Source organism: Rutilus rutilus (genome assembly GCF_951802725.1).
Source record: "Rutilus rutilus genome assembly, chromosome: 1".
Classification (NCBI taxonomy): domain Eukaryota; kingdom Metazoa; phylum Chordata; class Actinopteri; order Cypriniformes; family Leuciscidae; genus Rutilus; species Rutilus rutilus.
In genome coordinates, this window is record NC_140209.1 from 24,162,934 (window position 1) to 24,180,022 (window position 17,089).

Below are 17,089 nucleotides of genomic sequence, written 5' to 3' on the forward strand. Positions count from 1 at the left end.
CTGAACTCTACTCGGATCAGGGCACAAATTTCAAGGCAGGCGAGAAAGAGCTTCGTGAGACATTTGACGATCTATCCTCAGAGCTTCAGAAACTTCTAGCGAAGCAGAAGATTGCCTTCCACTTCAACCCCCCGCCAGCACCCCATTTCGGTGGGGCATGGGAACGAGAGATAAGATCGGTCAAATCTGCTTTGTATACAGTTATAGGAGCTCAGCCGGTCTCCGAAGAAGTACTCCGTACCGTCTTGTTGGAAGTCGAGGCGATACTGAACACAAAGCCATTGGGATATACCTCAGCCAATATAGCAGATCTGGATGCAATCACTCCGAACATCCTCTTGATGGGGCGGCTGGATGGTGCTTTGCCCCAGGTGGTATACAACAAGAGTGAAGGCTTGAGCAGGAGGAGATGGAGGCACTGTCAGGTCTTGGCAGACCACTTCTGGTCTAGGTTTATCAGGTATTACTTGCCCACCCTGCAGCCTCGACAGAAGTGGCATACCACCAATGTGGATCTTGCGGTCAACTCTGTTGTTCTGATGATGGACCCACAGCTTCCCAGGGCTCTTTGGCCAGTCGGCAGAGTGACTAAGGTACATCAGAGCGCTGATGGTCGTGTAAGGTCAGCAGATGTCCGGGTTAAGGACAAAGTCTACTCCAGACCAGTTGCTCGTCTCATCGCCCTCCCAGCTATCCCAGATTTGTAACGGATTCCGTCGTAGTGCCTACAGAAGTGAAGTGAAGCAGAAGTAGTGAGCCTTTCTCAGGAGCAAATTGAATGCAATTTGGGGGCGGCTGTGTGAAAGTCTCACTAATGACACTGATTTACGACGTGGATGGATAAGAGCGCTCTCTTCCTGGTTGCGGGGACTTTTATTTTGACGGAACGCAGCTCATACAGTGGAGTGCTTCAGAGTGCGCGCGCGCCCCGATCCAGTCTTGCATCAGCCGTCATCTTCAGAGAGAACGAGCCGTGAAATTCCCTGACTAAATGCAGTTTTGATCTTTATGTTCCTTGAGTGTTTAAAGTAGTGTGCGTCCAGAAAGAAAACCACACATTCATATGCTGACACTTCTAAGGACATAAAGCAAAGCCCATTAGGATCTGGCTTCTCCTCTTCACCTGCTTGCATAAATAAATTGGTTAAACTGGATTCCTTCTCCGATTTTGGTGTTCTTACCGGCACACCCGGACCAGCTTCACCTCATTAGCAACAGCTAGCACCTTACAGTCCTTAGCCCCTAAGCTACACACACACACACACACACACACACACGTTACACACACACACACACACACACACACACACACACACACACACACACACACACACACACACACACACACACATCACACAGTGATCAAGAAGAGCTCCAGCACTGAAGGAAAGTCCAAACTGAGACTCAAACTTCTCTTCTTCTCCAAACTCACCTTATGAGACGCCACAGCCTCTATCAGTGCCTGAAGATCTTTCTCTCTCTGCTGGATTCTCTTCTGGATGTTTCTCTGTTTCTCCTCCAAATGTCTCTGCAGAAAACAGAAATATGATTAAATTTACACCATTCAAATGTTTGGGGTTGGATCATTCAAGAGATCCAGTATGAAGCAGTACCTGTTCCTCTGTCCTCGCTGCTGCAGTTGATACAGTGTCATGATTTCTGTGTTCATCCACCAAACACAGCATACAGATACACCGCTGGTCGGTACGGCAGTAAATCTCCAGCATTTTACCATGTCGAGGGCAGATCATCTCCTGCAGTCGTCCAGTGGCGTCCATCAGATTGTGTCTATTACCTCTGAAGAGACTCTCATGCTGTTCAAGGTGATTTTGACAGTAAGAGCTTAGACACTCCAGACACGACTTCACTGCTTTCTGTTTATTTCCAGTGCAGGAGTCGCACTGCACATCTCCAGATCCAGTGTGAGGGACCGCAGGAGCAGCAGTTTGGAGTCTCGTAGCCTTGAGTTTCTCCACCATTTCAGCGATCACCACATTCTTGCCTAAAACAGGTCTTGGTGTGAAGGTCTGTTTGCATAAAGGACATCTGTAGACTCCCTTCTGATCCTCCAGATTCCAGCAATCTGTGATGCAGTTCATACAGTAACTGTGTCCACAGGGAATCGCCACTGGATCCTTCAGGAGATCCAGACACACTGAACAAATGAACTGATCCTGATCCACTAAAATATTTGCTTCTGCCATTTCACTAAAACATGCAGACAAAAAGAGCATTTAGTTTATGCAATGTTTGTGTTCCTTTAATTTAAAGGATTACAGCAGGTCTCAGTGTGACCACTCATTCTTTTCACTTGATCAAATCTAAAAAAAAAAACTAGCAAGTTCTCAGTCACTGTCAATCCATCAAGTGAAAATGAAAAATCTGTGTTGGCTAAGTCCTATAAAAAAAAAAAAATTAATAAAAAAAAACATTCTGAGCTGGCATTTAGGTGTCTTACATATTTAAGAAACATATTGAGTGGAGTAAAGTTTGGATGACACCTCATAAGTAGGCTATTGCATTACAAACAAAGTAAAAGAGGTTTCATATAAAATTTTCCATCGAATTTACCCAGTTAAGTCACTTGTGGTACAGCGTTTTAAAGTGAACATTGAAGATATTTGTGCTTTTTGTAAAATTACCCCTGAGACTATTAAGCATTTATTTTGGGAGTGTCCAAAGACCCAAATGTTTTGGAAGGAACTTAGTAATTACTTGCAAAGTAAAGTTAGGATTCTTGTTAACTTTGAAGAAATTGATGTTATGTTAAGATGTTTTTCATTTGAGGGTGATAAAAATCTTTTGTTTATATTTGATTTAATTGTTATAATTTCCCGTTACTATATTCATAAGGTCAAATGGAATGGAAAGATACCAAATTTTGAACATTTTAAAATTGATGTTAAGATATATTTAGAAACTATATCCAAAAGTAAAAACCTGAAAGCTATGAAAACTACACAGCTGCAGTATAAGCTTTTTTTGTAAAAAGCCTCTTTTTTTAATTATTTATTTATTTATTCTCTACCCCTGACATGTATGGTTATGTGTACTCTTGTATGTAATATGTTTTGTTATTATTGTAATTCAATAATAAAAAAAAAATGTAGGTGTCTTACACAGACTGTTTATTTCTCCTCAGAGGTGGAATAAATTCATTTACACAGCAATTCCGACTGATAAAACCCGTTGGTATTGTAAATTCAAAATGCAAATATGCGGGAGAGCTTTAGAACCTAATGAAGTTAGCAGAAACATAGCCTACATTCGGTTTCATGTTTGTGTTTTCCCCAGTCACCACATAAAATATCTTTACATGAGCGGCGCATGCATGAGGTCTTTAAATGCAGCTTTTAATGCTTTAATTAGTAAAGAAAAATAACAGTATAATGTAATAGGTCTACTGTAAAACGAAACATTTTGAGTTTACTTAGGCTACATTGTATTCACAATCGAATCATATTTTTCTGTTTACTTCCGCTTTGTTCGATTCTGAAAAACAGCGCGTTCGGCGTGGATTTCTGCGAGCGTTTGTGTTTTGTTGGACTTTAGTTTAATAATTTACAAACGATCAGTCGATCAATCTATTTGCTGCGTTGTGAAGCGCTAACGGCGAAATAAGCCATAAAGTCGATGAAGAGGTTGTGAAGTCGGACACTTTCTGTTTCCCGTATAGATGATTTACACGAAATGAAAGTCACACGGTTCTTATTCAAGCAAAACCAAAAACTTGCTAATACCTCATATTTTATTACACCTGATGTTTTTCCATAATGTGATTTGTCATCTTCTGTTGTATTTTCTGGACTATACAAATGTTTGCAGGATGTTTGTGAGCTGATGCATGCCAGATATTGTCATGTAATCACATAAAGAGCAAGAAAACATATGATGATGAGAAACCTGATAGCCTTACCACATTAGATGTTACATGAATATGAATCATGAATTTGATTCTACCTGTATTAAGAAAGTGTGTGCAGAGTATGCAGAATTGAAGGTGTTAGGGTAAAAATGAATCGTTTAATGGTTGTTTTAGCATCATCATAAAAAAAAAAAAACCTTAACATGAAGGAGCCTATATACAACATTACAATAAACCCTTTTAGAAGAAACTATTTTAAATGTGTAAACATATGCAAAAGTATATTTTTTTCTACAGATAATAGTGCACTAAAACCAGCCTGAAAAATCTCAAATATGTTCACGATCTAGAAGTAGCAGAAGCATTGAGCTTTTTTAGAAACTGACAAATCCTGTTGGTTGAGAAGTCAGACATGTCTTTAACTGTGATCAGAGAAAACTCACACAATGTTACATTAATGCCGAAACGAAACCATTTCTTTTAAAAAACAAAAGACAAATAACAAAAGAGAAATGACAGATTTGTGTTTTATGAACATCAAGGAAAATACAACACTTTTGATACACAGGCTACCTCAAATTTGAAAACCCTTTGAAAATACTAGCATACTAGCTCATTCAGTATTGGTATTTCTGATTAGAAAATACACCTCATCACATCATTATTCATTATTCAAATAACAAAGCCCCTAAAATCTGGATTATTAAATTGGTTAGACAGTTTCACAGATGAATGATCATCTAATCCAATCATGGCGTAGAGCGGCTGAGTGAATGTGGCCTGGACTCTGTGGATGAGGCTCATTGTGTCTGAGACGCTGTAGAAGGACAAAATCCCTGCGCCGTGATCCACATACACTCCTATTCTACTGCTGATGGGCACTACAGGGAGAACAGTCTCAATGTTATTGTGCCAGAATGAACAGTAGTCTGGAGAACAGTATAATCTCCAGGATTGATTATTACGTCCAGCATCAATCTCAGGGTCCTCGCCCTTCCTCCTGATGCTCTTATACGCCACTGATATATCCACTCCCAACCTCCCATCTCCACTCCACTCCACCTCCCAGTAACAGCGTCCAGTCAGACTCTCTTTACACAACGCCATGGCCCAACAATCAAATCTGTCTGGATGATCAGGATACGGCTGATGTTTGTCAGAGACAGTGATCACTGTGTTTCCCTCAGACAGACGGAGCCAATGATTCACTGAGTTCAGATCCAGAGTCAACAGACGGAAATCTGATTGAGAGAAAAACCTCACAATTATCATGTGTTTCGAAAAGTTGTACCTCTAATGGAAAAATCATAAACAAAACCTCAATATTTAATTATTAAAAAAATATAACTTAAAGAAAAAAAAACAGATTTACATTGTGAGCATGATGAACATCACTGTATGTGTGTGAATGTTGTTTCTGAATCACTGTCATTGTGATTTTTGTGTGGATTGCTTAGGACTCTGTCTAGTATCTGACTTGAAAGCTGCACTGATCACTCGTCTGATATTTGTCTCAATCCTGTGACCAGCAACTGACCAATCCTGCCTAAATTTAGCGCTACTCTAATGAATCAGCGCTTGCTCAGCCCAAAAAAGCTCTATATGATGGATGGCCACAGGCCACTACAGGGTGAAATGTGAATTACTGGCATTATCATCTTTGCTGATTCATGTGAGTGTAATTCAGATGATAGATTTTTTTAAAGAAATGTAAAAATGAATTGTGTATGAATTGTAAGGTGCCTGTTTTCGAGTCATTATGATCATTCGTGACAGTTGGAGTTGCAGATGACAAATGCTGCAAATTAATGTAAAAACGAATTTAACAGCAAAGATGTGAAAACAAACCAGACTATACAAGGTGTAACATCAGTCGCGGCAGAAAGTTTGAGCGCTTATATGCAATCTCTGACTCAAACATGCATGCTCTAGTATCTTTTTTTAGATCTACAAAGATATGTTAATAGAGATATGTATGTATGAATGAAGGTTTATACAGAGATAACACATAACAGTTTGACCTTCAGTAATACTGTAGCACTGTGTCTTCATGCTGTTGCTAAATAATTAGTGATTTGCATTACAACAAAAGCTAAGAAGAAAACAACTGTAAACTAATATTACTACTATACATTTTTTTTCAGTCAGTGTCAAATGCATCTAATCCATAATGAATGTTTGTTTATGATTTTCATAATTGATTTATCAATTGGTTGCAGCCAATGCATTTAAAAAAACACAAAAAGTAAGCACAGTTTTGTACTATTAATTTCGCATAAAACTCTTCTGGGATCCACTGCTGCTTCAATGTATATCTAATGAGGATTATAATCAAGGTATTAATCAATAGTTTTCCTTCTAATTATCAAATGAGTTGAATGACTTCTCTGGAGATTTTACTTAGTTATAGAAGTTACCAGTGTGATTACAGAAATCATTCTTTTCATGTATTCTCTAATGTCTGTATTAAATATCTGAGAAGTGACTGAAGGATCTGGCCAATGCCAGGATTGCAGTAACAGAGCTTGCTCATTTAGCCCGGCTTCCAGAAATGAAGTATGGACTTCTTTAACATGTGTCACTACATCAATCTTCTTTTCTAGGGTACCCTAACAACTATGGTCACAGATGTCACTGAAGTCTATATCATTTGGGAATTACCCTTCTTTCGAATATCTGGGTATTGTGTTGAAAGGTGCTCCACGCATTTTACTTATCATTATTTACAGGCCTCCAAAATACTCTCCAGCCTTCGCTGAGGACTTTACAGAACTGTTATCAACAATTACCTCAGAGTTTGACTGTTTTGCCATTGCTGGAGATTTTAACATCCACATAGATAATGCAGAGAACAATATGGCAAAAGAAATCAAAACTGTTTTAAAAACTTTTGATCTGACTCAGCATGTACATGGACCCACACACAATCGTGGACACACTCTAGATTTACTTATCAGTAAGGGTCTAAACATTTCATTGATTGTTATTAAGGATGTAGCACTGTCTGATAATTTCAGTATTTTCTTTGATATATTGATCTCTCCTGCCACTGAAGCGAGATCTGTGTCTGTCAAGAAGAGATGCTTAAATGAAAACACTAGTGTACTATTTATGAAGGCTATATCTTTAACACCAAGCATATCTGCAGACTCTGTTGATTTTCTCCTTGATTCTTTTAACTCAAAAGTTAAAGGTGTAATTGATGATATTGCTCCTGTTAAAGTCAGGAAGAAGAGTGGCAGACAAAAAGCACATTGGAGAAACTCAACAGCAGTGCAAAATATGAAAAGACAATGCAGAAAAGCAGAGCGCATGTGGCGGAAGACAAAACTTGTAGTCCATTATAACATCTACAAAGACAGCCTTCATGCTTTCAATATGGAACTAGGCAAAGCTAGACAGACTTTCTTCTCAAATATTATAAACAGCAATTTAAACAACACACGCACTCTTTTTGCTACTGTAGAGAGACTGACAAACCCCCCAAGCCAGATTCCCAGTGAAATGCTCTCAGACAACAAGTGCAGTGAGTTTGCCTCTTTCTTCTCTGAGAAAATCAATAATATCAGAAAGGTGATCAGCACATCCTTGAGTTGCTCTGGGGTCAGACAGATCAAACCACCTGAGAAAGTAGTTACTATGTCTGATTTCAAAGAAATCGATGGAAAAATTTTGGAAGAAACTGTACAGCACCTTAAAACATCAACCTGTGCCCTTGACACACTCCCCACATCATTTTTCAAAAGTGTGTTAAACAGTCTAGAAGCACATCTTCTAGAAGTGGTAAATGCTTCACTTCTCTCTGGGAGTTTTCCAAACTCCCTGAAAACTGCAGTTGTCAAGCCCCTCCTGAAAAAGAGCAATCTGGATAAGACCATATTAAGCAACTATAGACCGATCTCAAATCTTCCTTTCATAGGCAAGATCATTGAAAAAGTTGTCTTCAATCAGCTGAACAAATTCTTGAGCTTGAATGAATCCTTTGACAATTTTCAGTCTGGTTTCCGACCGCACCACAGCACAGAGACAGCGCTCATAAAGATAATAAACGATATTCGCTTAAATACTGATTCAGGCAAATTATCAGTGCTGGTGCTACTCGACCTCAGTGCTGCATTTGACACTGTCGATCATAACATACTTCTTGACAGGCTGGAAAACTGGGTGGGGCTTTCTGGGTTAGTACTAAAACGGTTCAGGTCATACTTAGATGGGAGAGGTTATTATGTGAGTATAGGAGACCATAAGTCTGAGTGGACATCCATGACATGTGGAGTCCCTCAAGGCTCAATTCTTGCACCACTCCTGTTCAACCTGTATATGCTCCCAATGAGCCAAATAATGAGAAAGAACCAAATCTCTTACCACAGCTATGCAGACGACACACAGCTCTACTTAGCCCTATCGCCTAACGACTACAGCCCCATTGACTCCCTGTGCCAATGCATTGATGAAGTCAACAGTTGGATGTGCCAAAACTTTCTTCAGTTAAACAAAGACAAAACTGAAGTCATTTCGTTTGGAAACAAAGATGAAGTTCTCAAGGTGAATGCATACCTTCACTCTAGGGGTCAAACAACTAAACATCAAGTCAGGAATCTTGGTGTGACACTAGAGTCAGACCTTAGTTTCATTAGTCATGTCAAAGCTATAACTAAATCAGCATACTATCATCTGAAAAATATTGCAAGAATTAGATGCTTTGTTTCCAGACAAGACTTAGAGAAACTTGTTCATGCTTTCATCACCAGCAGGGTGGATTACTGTAATGGACTCCTCACTGGCCTTCCCAAAAAGACCATAAGACAGTTGCAGCTCATACAGAACGCTGCCGCCAGGATTCTGAGCAGAACCAGAAAATATGAACACATCACACCAGTCCTCAGGTCTTTACACTGGCTCCCAGTTAAATTTAGGATTGATTTTAAAGTATTATTACTGGTAATAAATATATAAATCATTCAATGGCCTAGGACCTCAATACATTGCAGATATGCTCACTGAACATAAACCCAACAGATCACTCAGATCATTAGGATCATATCAGCTAGAAATACCAAGGGTTCACTCTAAGCATGGCGAGTCCGCTTTTAGCTATTATGCCAGCCGCAGCTGGAACCAGCTTCCAGAAGAGATCAGACGTGCTCCTACTGTAGTCACATTCAAATCCAGACTCAAAACACTTCTGTTTAACTATGCATTTACTGAATGAGCACTGTGCCAATGCTCGTCCGACTGTTTGTACTGTGTTTTATTTTATTTTTCGAAACTGTTTTAATTATTCTTATTTCTTTTATTATTTTAATTTCTTCTATGTAAAGCACTTTGAATTGCCATTGTGTATGAAATGTGCTATATGGGCCATTCTACAGAATTGGTGCAAACTGCTGTCCCTCATCCAAAAAACACATTTGAAAAGCATTTAATTATTAAAATCTTAGATGTTTACTAAGATCCTTCAATTATCTATTGAAACCCACAATAATATTTAAGATATCAGTAAGCTTTACATATATAAAATCATTATTTATGGGCTACTTTCAATTAGGAGGTGGCTGTCCCAAACCCTAACCCCTAAATTTCAACTTGTGAAAATTATATTGAAAAAAATTTTGCAAATTTTTCCATTCTTGTTTTAAAAAATATATTTTTGTTTTCTTTTAAAAAATGAAGTTAAAAAAAATATTTATTTTATTTTTTATTTTTAAATCATGAAACTTTATCTAAAAAAACTTGTCCCGCATTTTCATGTCACTACCAAAACAGTGAATGTTGTAGTCCATTGGCTGAGACTGATTTTAACCACAGCCCTACATTTTTGATCAGGAAATATTCCTGTGTCCCTCTCTCTCATGTGCTATATGGTGAGTAGATTGATCCCCACATTTTGAAGTAAATGTGTTCTAAAGTCTAAAAATCTGTGTTGTAACTTTAAGGAATGTCACTACCAAACTCATTTTTTCTGCTATTGAGAAATTTTTTTTGGATGTTATTCCATAAAATTTAGTTGTTATATGTGTTCAACTGTTCTGACCAGTGATTGCTAACCATGTGCTGATTAGCATCTTCGAGCTAGGCTCAAAAGTATCTAAAATTGTCACTACCAAAACAGTCACAACCGTAACATGTCTTGAAGTTTCGGTTGTGACATTATTGTTTTGGTAGTGACAAAAGGGAACACATAATCCTTTATTTGGAGGAATAAACTACATTTTAGTACAGTTATGCAAATAATTACTACTGTAGTATGTTTTAGTAGTGTTTTAGTATGCAAGATTCTGTTAAAATTCTGTAATGTGATGAGGTTACAATTACTTAAGGTTGCAGTCCATGATACTAGCTTAGGTGTAAGGTTGTTGTCAGTAATGTTAATTTCTATGATTAACTTGACAGGGAGAATGACAGAAAACACCAACATGAAAAAAAAAAAAAAAAAAAAAACTACAACAGAGAGACAGAGAGAATACAAATAAAGGTTGAGGGAAGACCCAGTGAAGTACGAGGAATACTTAAAGGATTAGTTCACTTTAAAAAAAACTTTTGCTGATAATTTACTCACCCCCATGTCATCCAAGATGTCCATGTCTTTCTTTCTTCAGTCGAAAAGAAATTAAAGTTTTTGATGAAAACATTCCATGATTTTTGTCAATATTATGGACTTCAATGGGCCCCAAACGGTTCAAGGTCCAAATGACAGTTTCAGTGCAGCTTCAAAGGGCTTTAAACGATACCAGACGATGAATAAGGTTCTTATCTAGCGAAACGATCGGTCATTTCAAAAATAAATAAAAAAGTTTAAGTTTTATAAGCACAAATGCTCGCCTTGCTCTGTTCTTCTTGCTTCTGTTTTCATCAAAAACCTTAATTTCTTTTTGACTGAAGAAAGAAAGACATGGACATCTTGGATGACATGGGGGTGAGTAAATTATCAGCAGAAGTTTTTTTAAAAGTGAACTAATCCTTTAAGGAAAGAAAGAGAAAGAAATAAGAAACAAAGGGAAGGGAAGAAGGAAAGTTGAAGAGTATCAGTGAATTATCTGACAGGGAGCAAAGACAGGTCAGAAAAGCATGGAGGAAAAGACAGAAAAGACACAGGATGATGGTGAAAAGACAAAAAGAGGTGGAGACATTTTGCAGGGCTTCCACATCACCTAGCACTTCCAGTGAGGGTGATCAGACACCAGTACACACACACACACACACACACACACACACACACACACACACACACACACACACACACACACACACACACACACACACACACACTTCAGTGGTTCTGGAGATTTATCTGAATGAGGAAAATTATTCTGAAATTAATGTTTTATGTAAACACACACACACACACAGTTCAGTGGTTCTGGAGATTTATCTGAATGACTCAAACAAAATGTTGAAAATGTGAAAATAAAACAAAGTGGTTCTGAAACAGTCTACATTGTAAGTTGTTGTTGTTTTTTAGGAAGAAAAATCTAGGAGCATACCTCTTCTCACTTGCACCTCAAGACCCAAAGTATAGAATAGCTCTAGGTGTGCTTATAAGATCTTTACTGTCAGATGTGTGTCTGCTATATGTACTGACTGCATATGTGCATCATAGTTATTTATTTATATTAACATAAAATGTGGACAGTCTGATTCAGCCATGGCAAACTAAGTATTGTGGTCACTACCAAAACATTACTGTCACTACCAAAAATGTGAAGTCACTACCGTAACATGGGATGTTTTGTCAAAAATAAAGTATATTGAATTATCAACTAAGATGTTATGATAGTGTTTGGTTCAATGCATATTCAAACTAATGAATCCTTAACTTTGAAATCAGTATGATAAATTTTATGCCTTCTACAAAGAAAGATTGGGTTCAAAATACAACAAATCTCATAAATTACATTTAAAATATTATTAAAATTATAACCTTTATTGATTTAACCTGTAAAAATATTTTTTTTAAATAGAAAAAATATATATTTATAAGGTAGATGTAAACAAAATCTTAATAGGTCATTATAAGCCTTCTTAATAAATTATTTAATATTGTGTTTCGGTAGTGACAAATTTGGGGAGAAGGAAAATATTCCAGGATTTTCTAAAAATACAATATGAGAATTAACTGCACAAATACTAGAAAAGCGTACCTTGGATATTATACAATTTACATACATGCAAAATTTGTGTAAAAAAACAAAAAAATTTCAAGATGTTTCCAACTCTGACTTTGCACCAATTCTGTAGAATGGCCCATATAAATAAACTTGCCTTGCCTTGCCTTGCCTATAGTTTAAGGGACCATTTCTTTGTTAAAGCCTTACTTTCCAATTAGATTAATAGTGTCCTCTCCATAAGAGAAATAACGTATTATCTGGATGTTTTGGGAAGAGTCTCCTGTTTATAGTTAGAGCCCGGCCAAATCCAATCTTGAAGAAGCTGTGTGTCGGTGTGTGTGTGTGTGTGTGTGTTAGTATTCTTGGTTACAGGTTAAGGAACAAGTGGCATTATTGGAGATTGAGTGACTTGTTTTCTTCGACATGTTGGCGACTAGAAACGCAGCAGATCTGCGACCTGGAAGGTCACGACGTGCCTAACTTCAGGGTCTGAGTGTAACCCGCATAATCGATGGAGATATGCTTCAGTCAATTTAATTTACTATGTTTATCTATTTCTTTGCCAATGAGAATCATTCAACCTGAAGCAATGACGTAGCTTAGACCTTGGAAATGGTATAACTGCTGTGATCTTTGTAACTGTAAGAGGGGCGGCCTGCAAACTCCTGTGCGAGTCTTGAAGCTGACTTCTGCTAATGAAACTGCAAACTATCTTCAGTCAAACTTTTCTTTCATTTATTATAATTCTGACTCTGACTTCTGACTCCTGGTCTAAATTAATCATATATGGTCCATGGGTCTTTAATTGTAAATCCCCTAACAGTGTGTTTTAATAGTAACTCACATTGTAGAAACTCCTTTCTGGTCTGATAGTCAGGAGACTGAATGACCTGGATGCTTTTCACTATGGAAACAAAACACATCAGTAGTTTAATTATCATGTCAAGATGAAATGAAATATACATCTATCTATATATTTAATTAAACTAATTTCTGAGAATAAATGACTATGGTTAGAAGTAGTTTAAATGTTATATTTCAATTGAGCAATCGCAATTATTTGACTTTTTAAAATGTCTTGTAAACACATTATTGCGAAACTGGACTAACAGATCTGGATAATGCGATTGTAGGTCGGCTTCGTCCAGCATATACTTGTTTATTGGACTCAGCGATGTCCTCATGCTCCAAAGACAAAGACGTGTGTGAAAGATTTACAATCAAGGAATTTTACTCAGTCAGACATATTAAAAATACAGCATGACTATACAAAACCTGCAGTAGCTCAATTGTTGATCAAGTAAGTAAAACCTATAAAAGTACCTCTTCCAGATATCTTTTGTGTCTCCTCACTGCAGAACTGCTGCAGTTTGTCTCTGAGTTGAGAGACAGATTTCACTACATCATCAAAAAGCAGATGAGAACCACCAGTGATGCCGTCTGTAGATCCAGGAACAGAGACAGAAGACATACTCTACAGACACAAAGACAAAAACACAAACTACCTGTAATTCCAGAAGCTTGTTAAAGTCCTCAGTGTTTGAGAAGATCTCTGTTACCTGGAGGAAATGAACATGATCCTGTGTGTGTGAAAGCTTCTTCAGCTCAGCGTCTCTCCTCCTCAGATCATCGATCTCCTGCTTCAGTCGCTCCAGTCGTTCTTCAGCTCGACTCACTGCAGATCTTTCCTGATCTCTGATCAGCTGTGTCACCTCAGAGCGACGTATCTCAATGGAGTGGATGAGCTCAGTGAAGATCCTCTCACTGTCCTCCACTGCCGTCTGTGCAGAGCGCTGTTACACACACACACATCACACACACACATCACACAGTGATCAAGAAGAGCTCCAGCACTGAAGGAAAGTCCAAACTGAGACTCAAACTTCTCTTCTTCTCCAAACTCACCTTATGAGACGCCACAACCTCTATCAGTGCCTGAAGATCTTTCTCTCTCTGCTGGATTCTCTTCTGGATGTTTCTCTGTTTCTTCTCCAAATGTCTCTGCAGAAAACAGAAATATGATTAAATTTACACCATTCAAATGTTCGGGGTTGGATCACTCATGGGATCCAGTATGAAGCAGTACCTGTTCCTCTGTCCTCGCTGCTGCAGTTGATACAGTGTCATGATTTCTGTGTTCATCCACCAAACACAGCACACAGATACACCGCTGGTCGGTACGGCAGTAAATCTCCAGCATTTTACCATGTTGAGGGCAGATCATCTCCTGCAGTCGTCCAGTGGCGTCCATCAGATTGTGTCTATTACCTCTGAAGAGACTCTCATGCTGTTCAAGGTGATTTTGACAGTAAGAGCTTAGACACTCCTGACACGACTTCACTGCTTTCTGTTTATTTCCAGTGCAGGAGTCGCACTGCACATCTCCAGAACCAGTGTGAGGAACTGCAGGACCAGGAACAGGAGGAGGAACAGGAACAGATTGGAGTCTCATTGCCTTGAGCTTCTCCACCATTTCAGCAAACACCACATTCTTACTTAAAACTGGTCTTGGTGTGAAGGTTTTCCTGCACTGAGGGCAGCTGTAGATTCCCTTCTGATCCTCCTGATCCCAGTAGTCTGAGATGCAGCTCATACAGTAACTGTGTCCGCAGGGAATCGTCACTGGATCCTTCAGGAGATCCAGACACACTGAACAGCAGAACTGGTCCTCAGCCCATGAGAAACTGGCTTCTGCCATTTCTCCTTTTAAACACACAAATACAGAGATGAAGCACACTTCAGTTTGACAGTCAAGTTCCTTCTTCTAGCTGAAGGGTTTATATCTCTTCCCGATTACATAACTAAGAAACAGGTGTTGTGTGACTTACTGCAACTATTTCATTTAAGTGTTTTTTTGACTACACTGACTATACTGTTTAGACGACAAAGTTGTCTAAAATACTCTGAACTGAATATGATTTAACTCTTTGCATTCTGATTTTGCTTTAATAGTACTAATTTATAAATCATGTTACGGCACAATATCATAACTGGATCATGATGAGACTGTGGAAAATCTGATGGCCAATATATCGACTAAATACACAATTTAAATGAATTTCAAATGTTTTAAAATAAATGTTAAAATTCTTTAAACGCAGTAGTCACAGTTTAGTTTGTTGAATAAAGCAAAGAACTACACACACTGGTTAATAAACTGAACTAAACACAGGTGAAAAACTAATCAGTAACTTCAGAAACCAATGAAAACATACAATCTTAGAAGAAAATATAGAACCTTAAAGGGTTCTGTCAGGCTTTTCTTATATAGGACCCATCATAAGATAATTTTACAGACTTAGTTTTAATTCATTAGTTTTGTATTTTATCAATAGAAAAAAAAATGAAATAACATTAAATATGAACATAAATAAGTATTATGCAATAATATAGGACATTTCTCCTTATATAGAACCTTTTTTTGCACGAAGAGTTCTTTAAATTTGAGTCAAGAACCCTGTTCTATATATAGAACCCCATTGTACATTTTTATACACAGGAAACAGGGAATAAACATGGGAAATTAAACTCAGTTATAAAAGGAACAGAAAAAACTTCAACATAAGAGTCTCTGAAGAGAAATAACCATAGCCGTGACAGCAATGATGAACATTCACAGTTTATCAAATCTATAAATATATACAAGTATCATACTTTTCTTTTACTTACTGTGTGGCCGATCATCATCTGAACTTCTGCCCACTGCAAAACACAACAGGAAAACACAAACTGTAAGTGAATCTGGTGAACATTATTAGGTGCACTACATGCGTTTGAAATTATCCAGAATGAAGTTATCTACATACACAAATGATTTAATTCATAAAGGCACTTTATTTATCTCTCCATCACCCACTTTTTCGTCTTCACTTTTGCTATAGAATGTTTACTACTCCACAATCCTGATTTCACACACACTAAAAAAAAAAAAAAAAAAAAGTACAAAAGCTGTCACGGGGGTGGTGCCTTTTCAAAAGGTACACTTTTGCAATACTTACTTAGGTACTTTTGTACACCCCTTGGTATTATGAACGATGTCCATAGACAAGGTAGACAATTAAGGAGTATGTTGCATGATTTCATGAAAGTATGATGTATTGCGACATCAGAAACGAAGAAAAACTAAATAATGACTGTTGTAACGCTTGACGTAAAGCAAGTCAAATTTGTAGTTTCTTATGTCTCATTCGAACTACAGAAACGCGACCCGGTTTGGGAAACTTGCATAGTGTGGTTATAGCAGATATAGGGCTGCAAAGCGAATCCAGAATCCACCCTGTTACGACTTGATGAACCACTGATAAGTTTTTGGAATCATTATTTTAAGGTGAAAAAAAAAATGTTCCTTGTGTTGCTAAGTGCCTTACTGTCAGGATGACGTAAGTTTGAGTCACACACTTATTTTATTCGATTTTATTTATTTATTTACAGCGACAGTGAAATCAACAGATCAGAGCTTATTTTTGTGTCCAATTGAAAAAAAAAAAAAAGAAGCTTATTAGATTATTTTCGGTTACCAGTCTCAATCTTTCTCTCAGATCCTCGTCGTCACTGAACGACGTGAACGAAGTGACGGACCTGAATAACTTGAGCCAGAACACTTTGCCGTTTTGATTTTTACCAAATGTAGCCTATAAACGAATTAAAATTATGCGACGCATGTATTATTACTTATTATTATTATTACTTCCTCGACATGCAAATCGTAAACAAGTGGCTTACATAAGTTACAGCCGAAATTTCTATTTTTACACTGCATGTCATTGCCTTAGATGGATTGTATTTGACTCTGATATACTGTATCATTAAATTTTTTCTATGCTAATGTATTATTTAGGCTATTTTGTTGTTAATCAGACCTTACCTGCACTGTGCGCCATTTTATGCTCAACAACTTTTATGAAACCGAAAGTAAAAAGGTGACGTCACGATGAAGCGAGCACCAACTCGCCTGATTGGAGGTTTTTCACAGATTCTGTCCAGCGAAAAGTTACCTAAAAAAGTTTAAACCTGACATTGACAGAAAACGTGATTTCTGTAATGCGCAAGATGAAACTTCACATTTGTTTTGTGACGAGGCCAACATTTTCAAAAGAGCTTTTGCAGGTATAGTATT

General features: G+C 37.6%; 2 protein-coding genes across 6 annotated transcripts in view; both read right to left on the minus strand.

The window, feature by feature from the left end:
• The window catches only part of LOC311276993 (E3 ubiquitin-protein ligase TRIM47-like), a 20,188-nt gene extending 16,553 nt beyond the window's left edge, over positions 1-3,635 (minus strand). For 2 of the 4 annotated variants that reach the window (XM_084387079.1, XM_084387080.1), the window contains exons 1-2: positions 1,614-2,373; positions 1,433-1,528 (exon numbers count right to left, since the gene is read on the minus strand). In XM_084387079.1, coding sequence (XP_084243205.1) covers positions 1,433-1,528; positions 1,614-2,234 — 717 coding nt within the window. In that variant the 5' untranslated portion in view covers positions 2,235-2,373. Of the gene's footprint in view, positions 1-1,432; positions 1,529-1,613; positions 2,375-3,119 lie in introns of those variants that run through there. The other 2 variants (XM_084387081.1, XM_084387078.1) reach the window with 2 other exon arrangements.
• Positions 3,636-4,052: 417 nt separating this feature from the next.
• LOC311276902 (tripartite motif-containing protein 16-like) lies at positions 4,053-16,866 on the minus strand. Of its 2 annotated transcripts, XM_084386911.1 has the most exons (8): positions 16,838-16,866; positions 15,643-15,675; positions 14,060-14,676; positions 13,879-13,974; positions 13,533-13,766; positions 13,297-13,447; positions 12,818-12,877; positions 4,053-5,106 (listed from the first exon to the last, which is right to left on the minus strand). In XM_084386911.1, the coding sequence occupies exons 1-8, from the start codon at positions 16,851-16,853 to the stop codon at positions 4,538-4,540; spliced, it is 1,776 nt and encodes a 591-aa protein (XP_084243037.1). In that variant the 5' UTR covers positions 16,854-16,866; the 3' UTR covers positions 4,053-4,537. The 2 variants fall into 2 exon arrangements, with proteins under 2 accessions (XP_084243037.1, XP_084243038.1); XM_084386912.1 differs by lacking the exon at positions 15,643-15,675 and having other exon boundaries at positions 4,054-5,106.
• Between the last annotated feature and the right edge of the window lie 223 nt (positions 16,867-17,089).

Excerpts from the sequence above, each read along its gene's own strand:
- LOC311276902 (XM_084386911.1), bottom strand. Across the intron at positions 14,677-15,642 it reads AGATGATGATCGGCCACACA|GAGAAATGGCAGAAGCCAGT; the intron begins GTAAGTAAAAGA and ends TGTGTTTAAAAG. Across the intron at positions 13,975-14,059 it reads CAGCGAGGACAGAGGAACAG|AGACATTTGGAGAAGAAACA; the intron begins GTACTGCTTCAT and ends TGTTTTCTGCAG.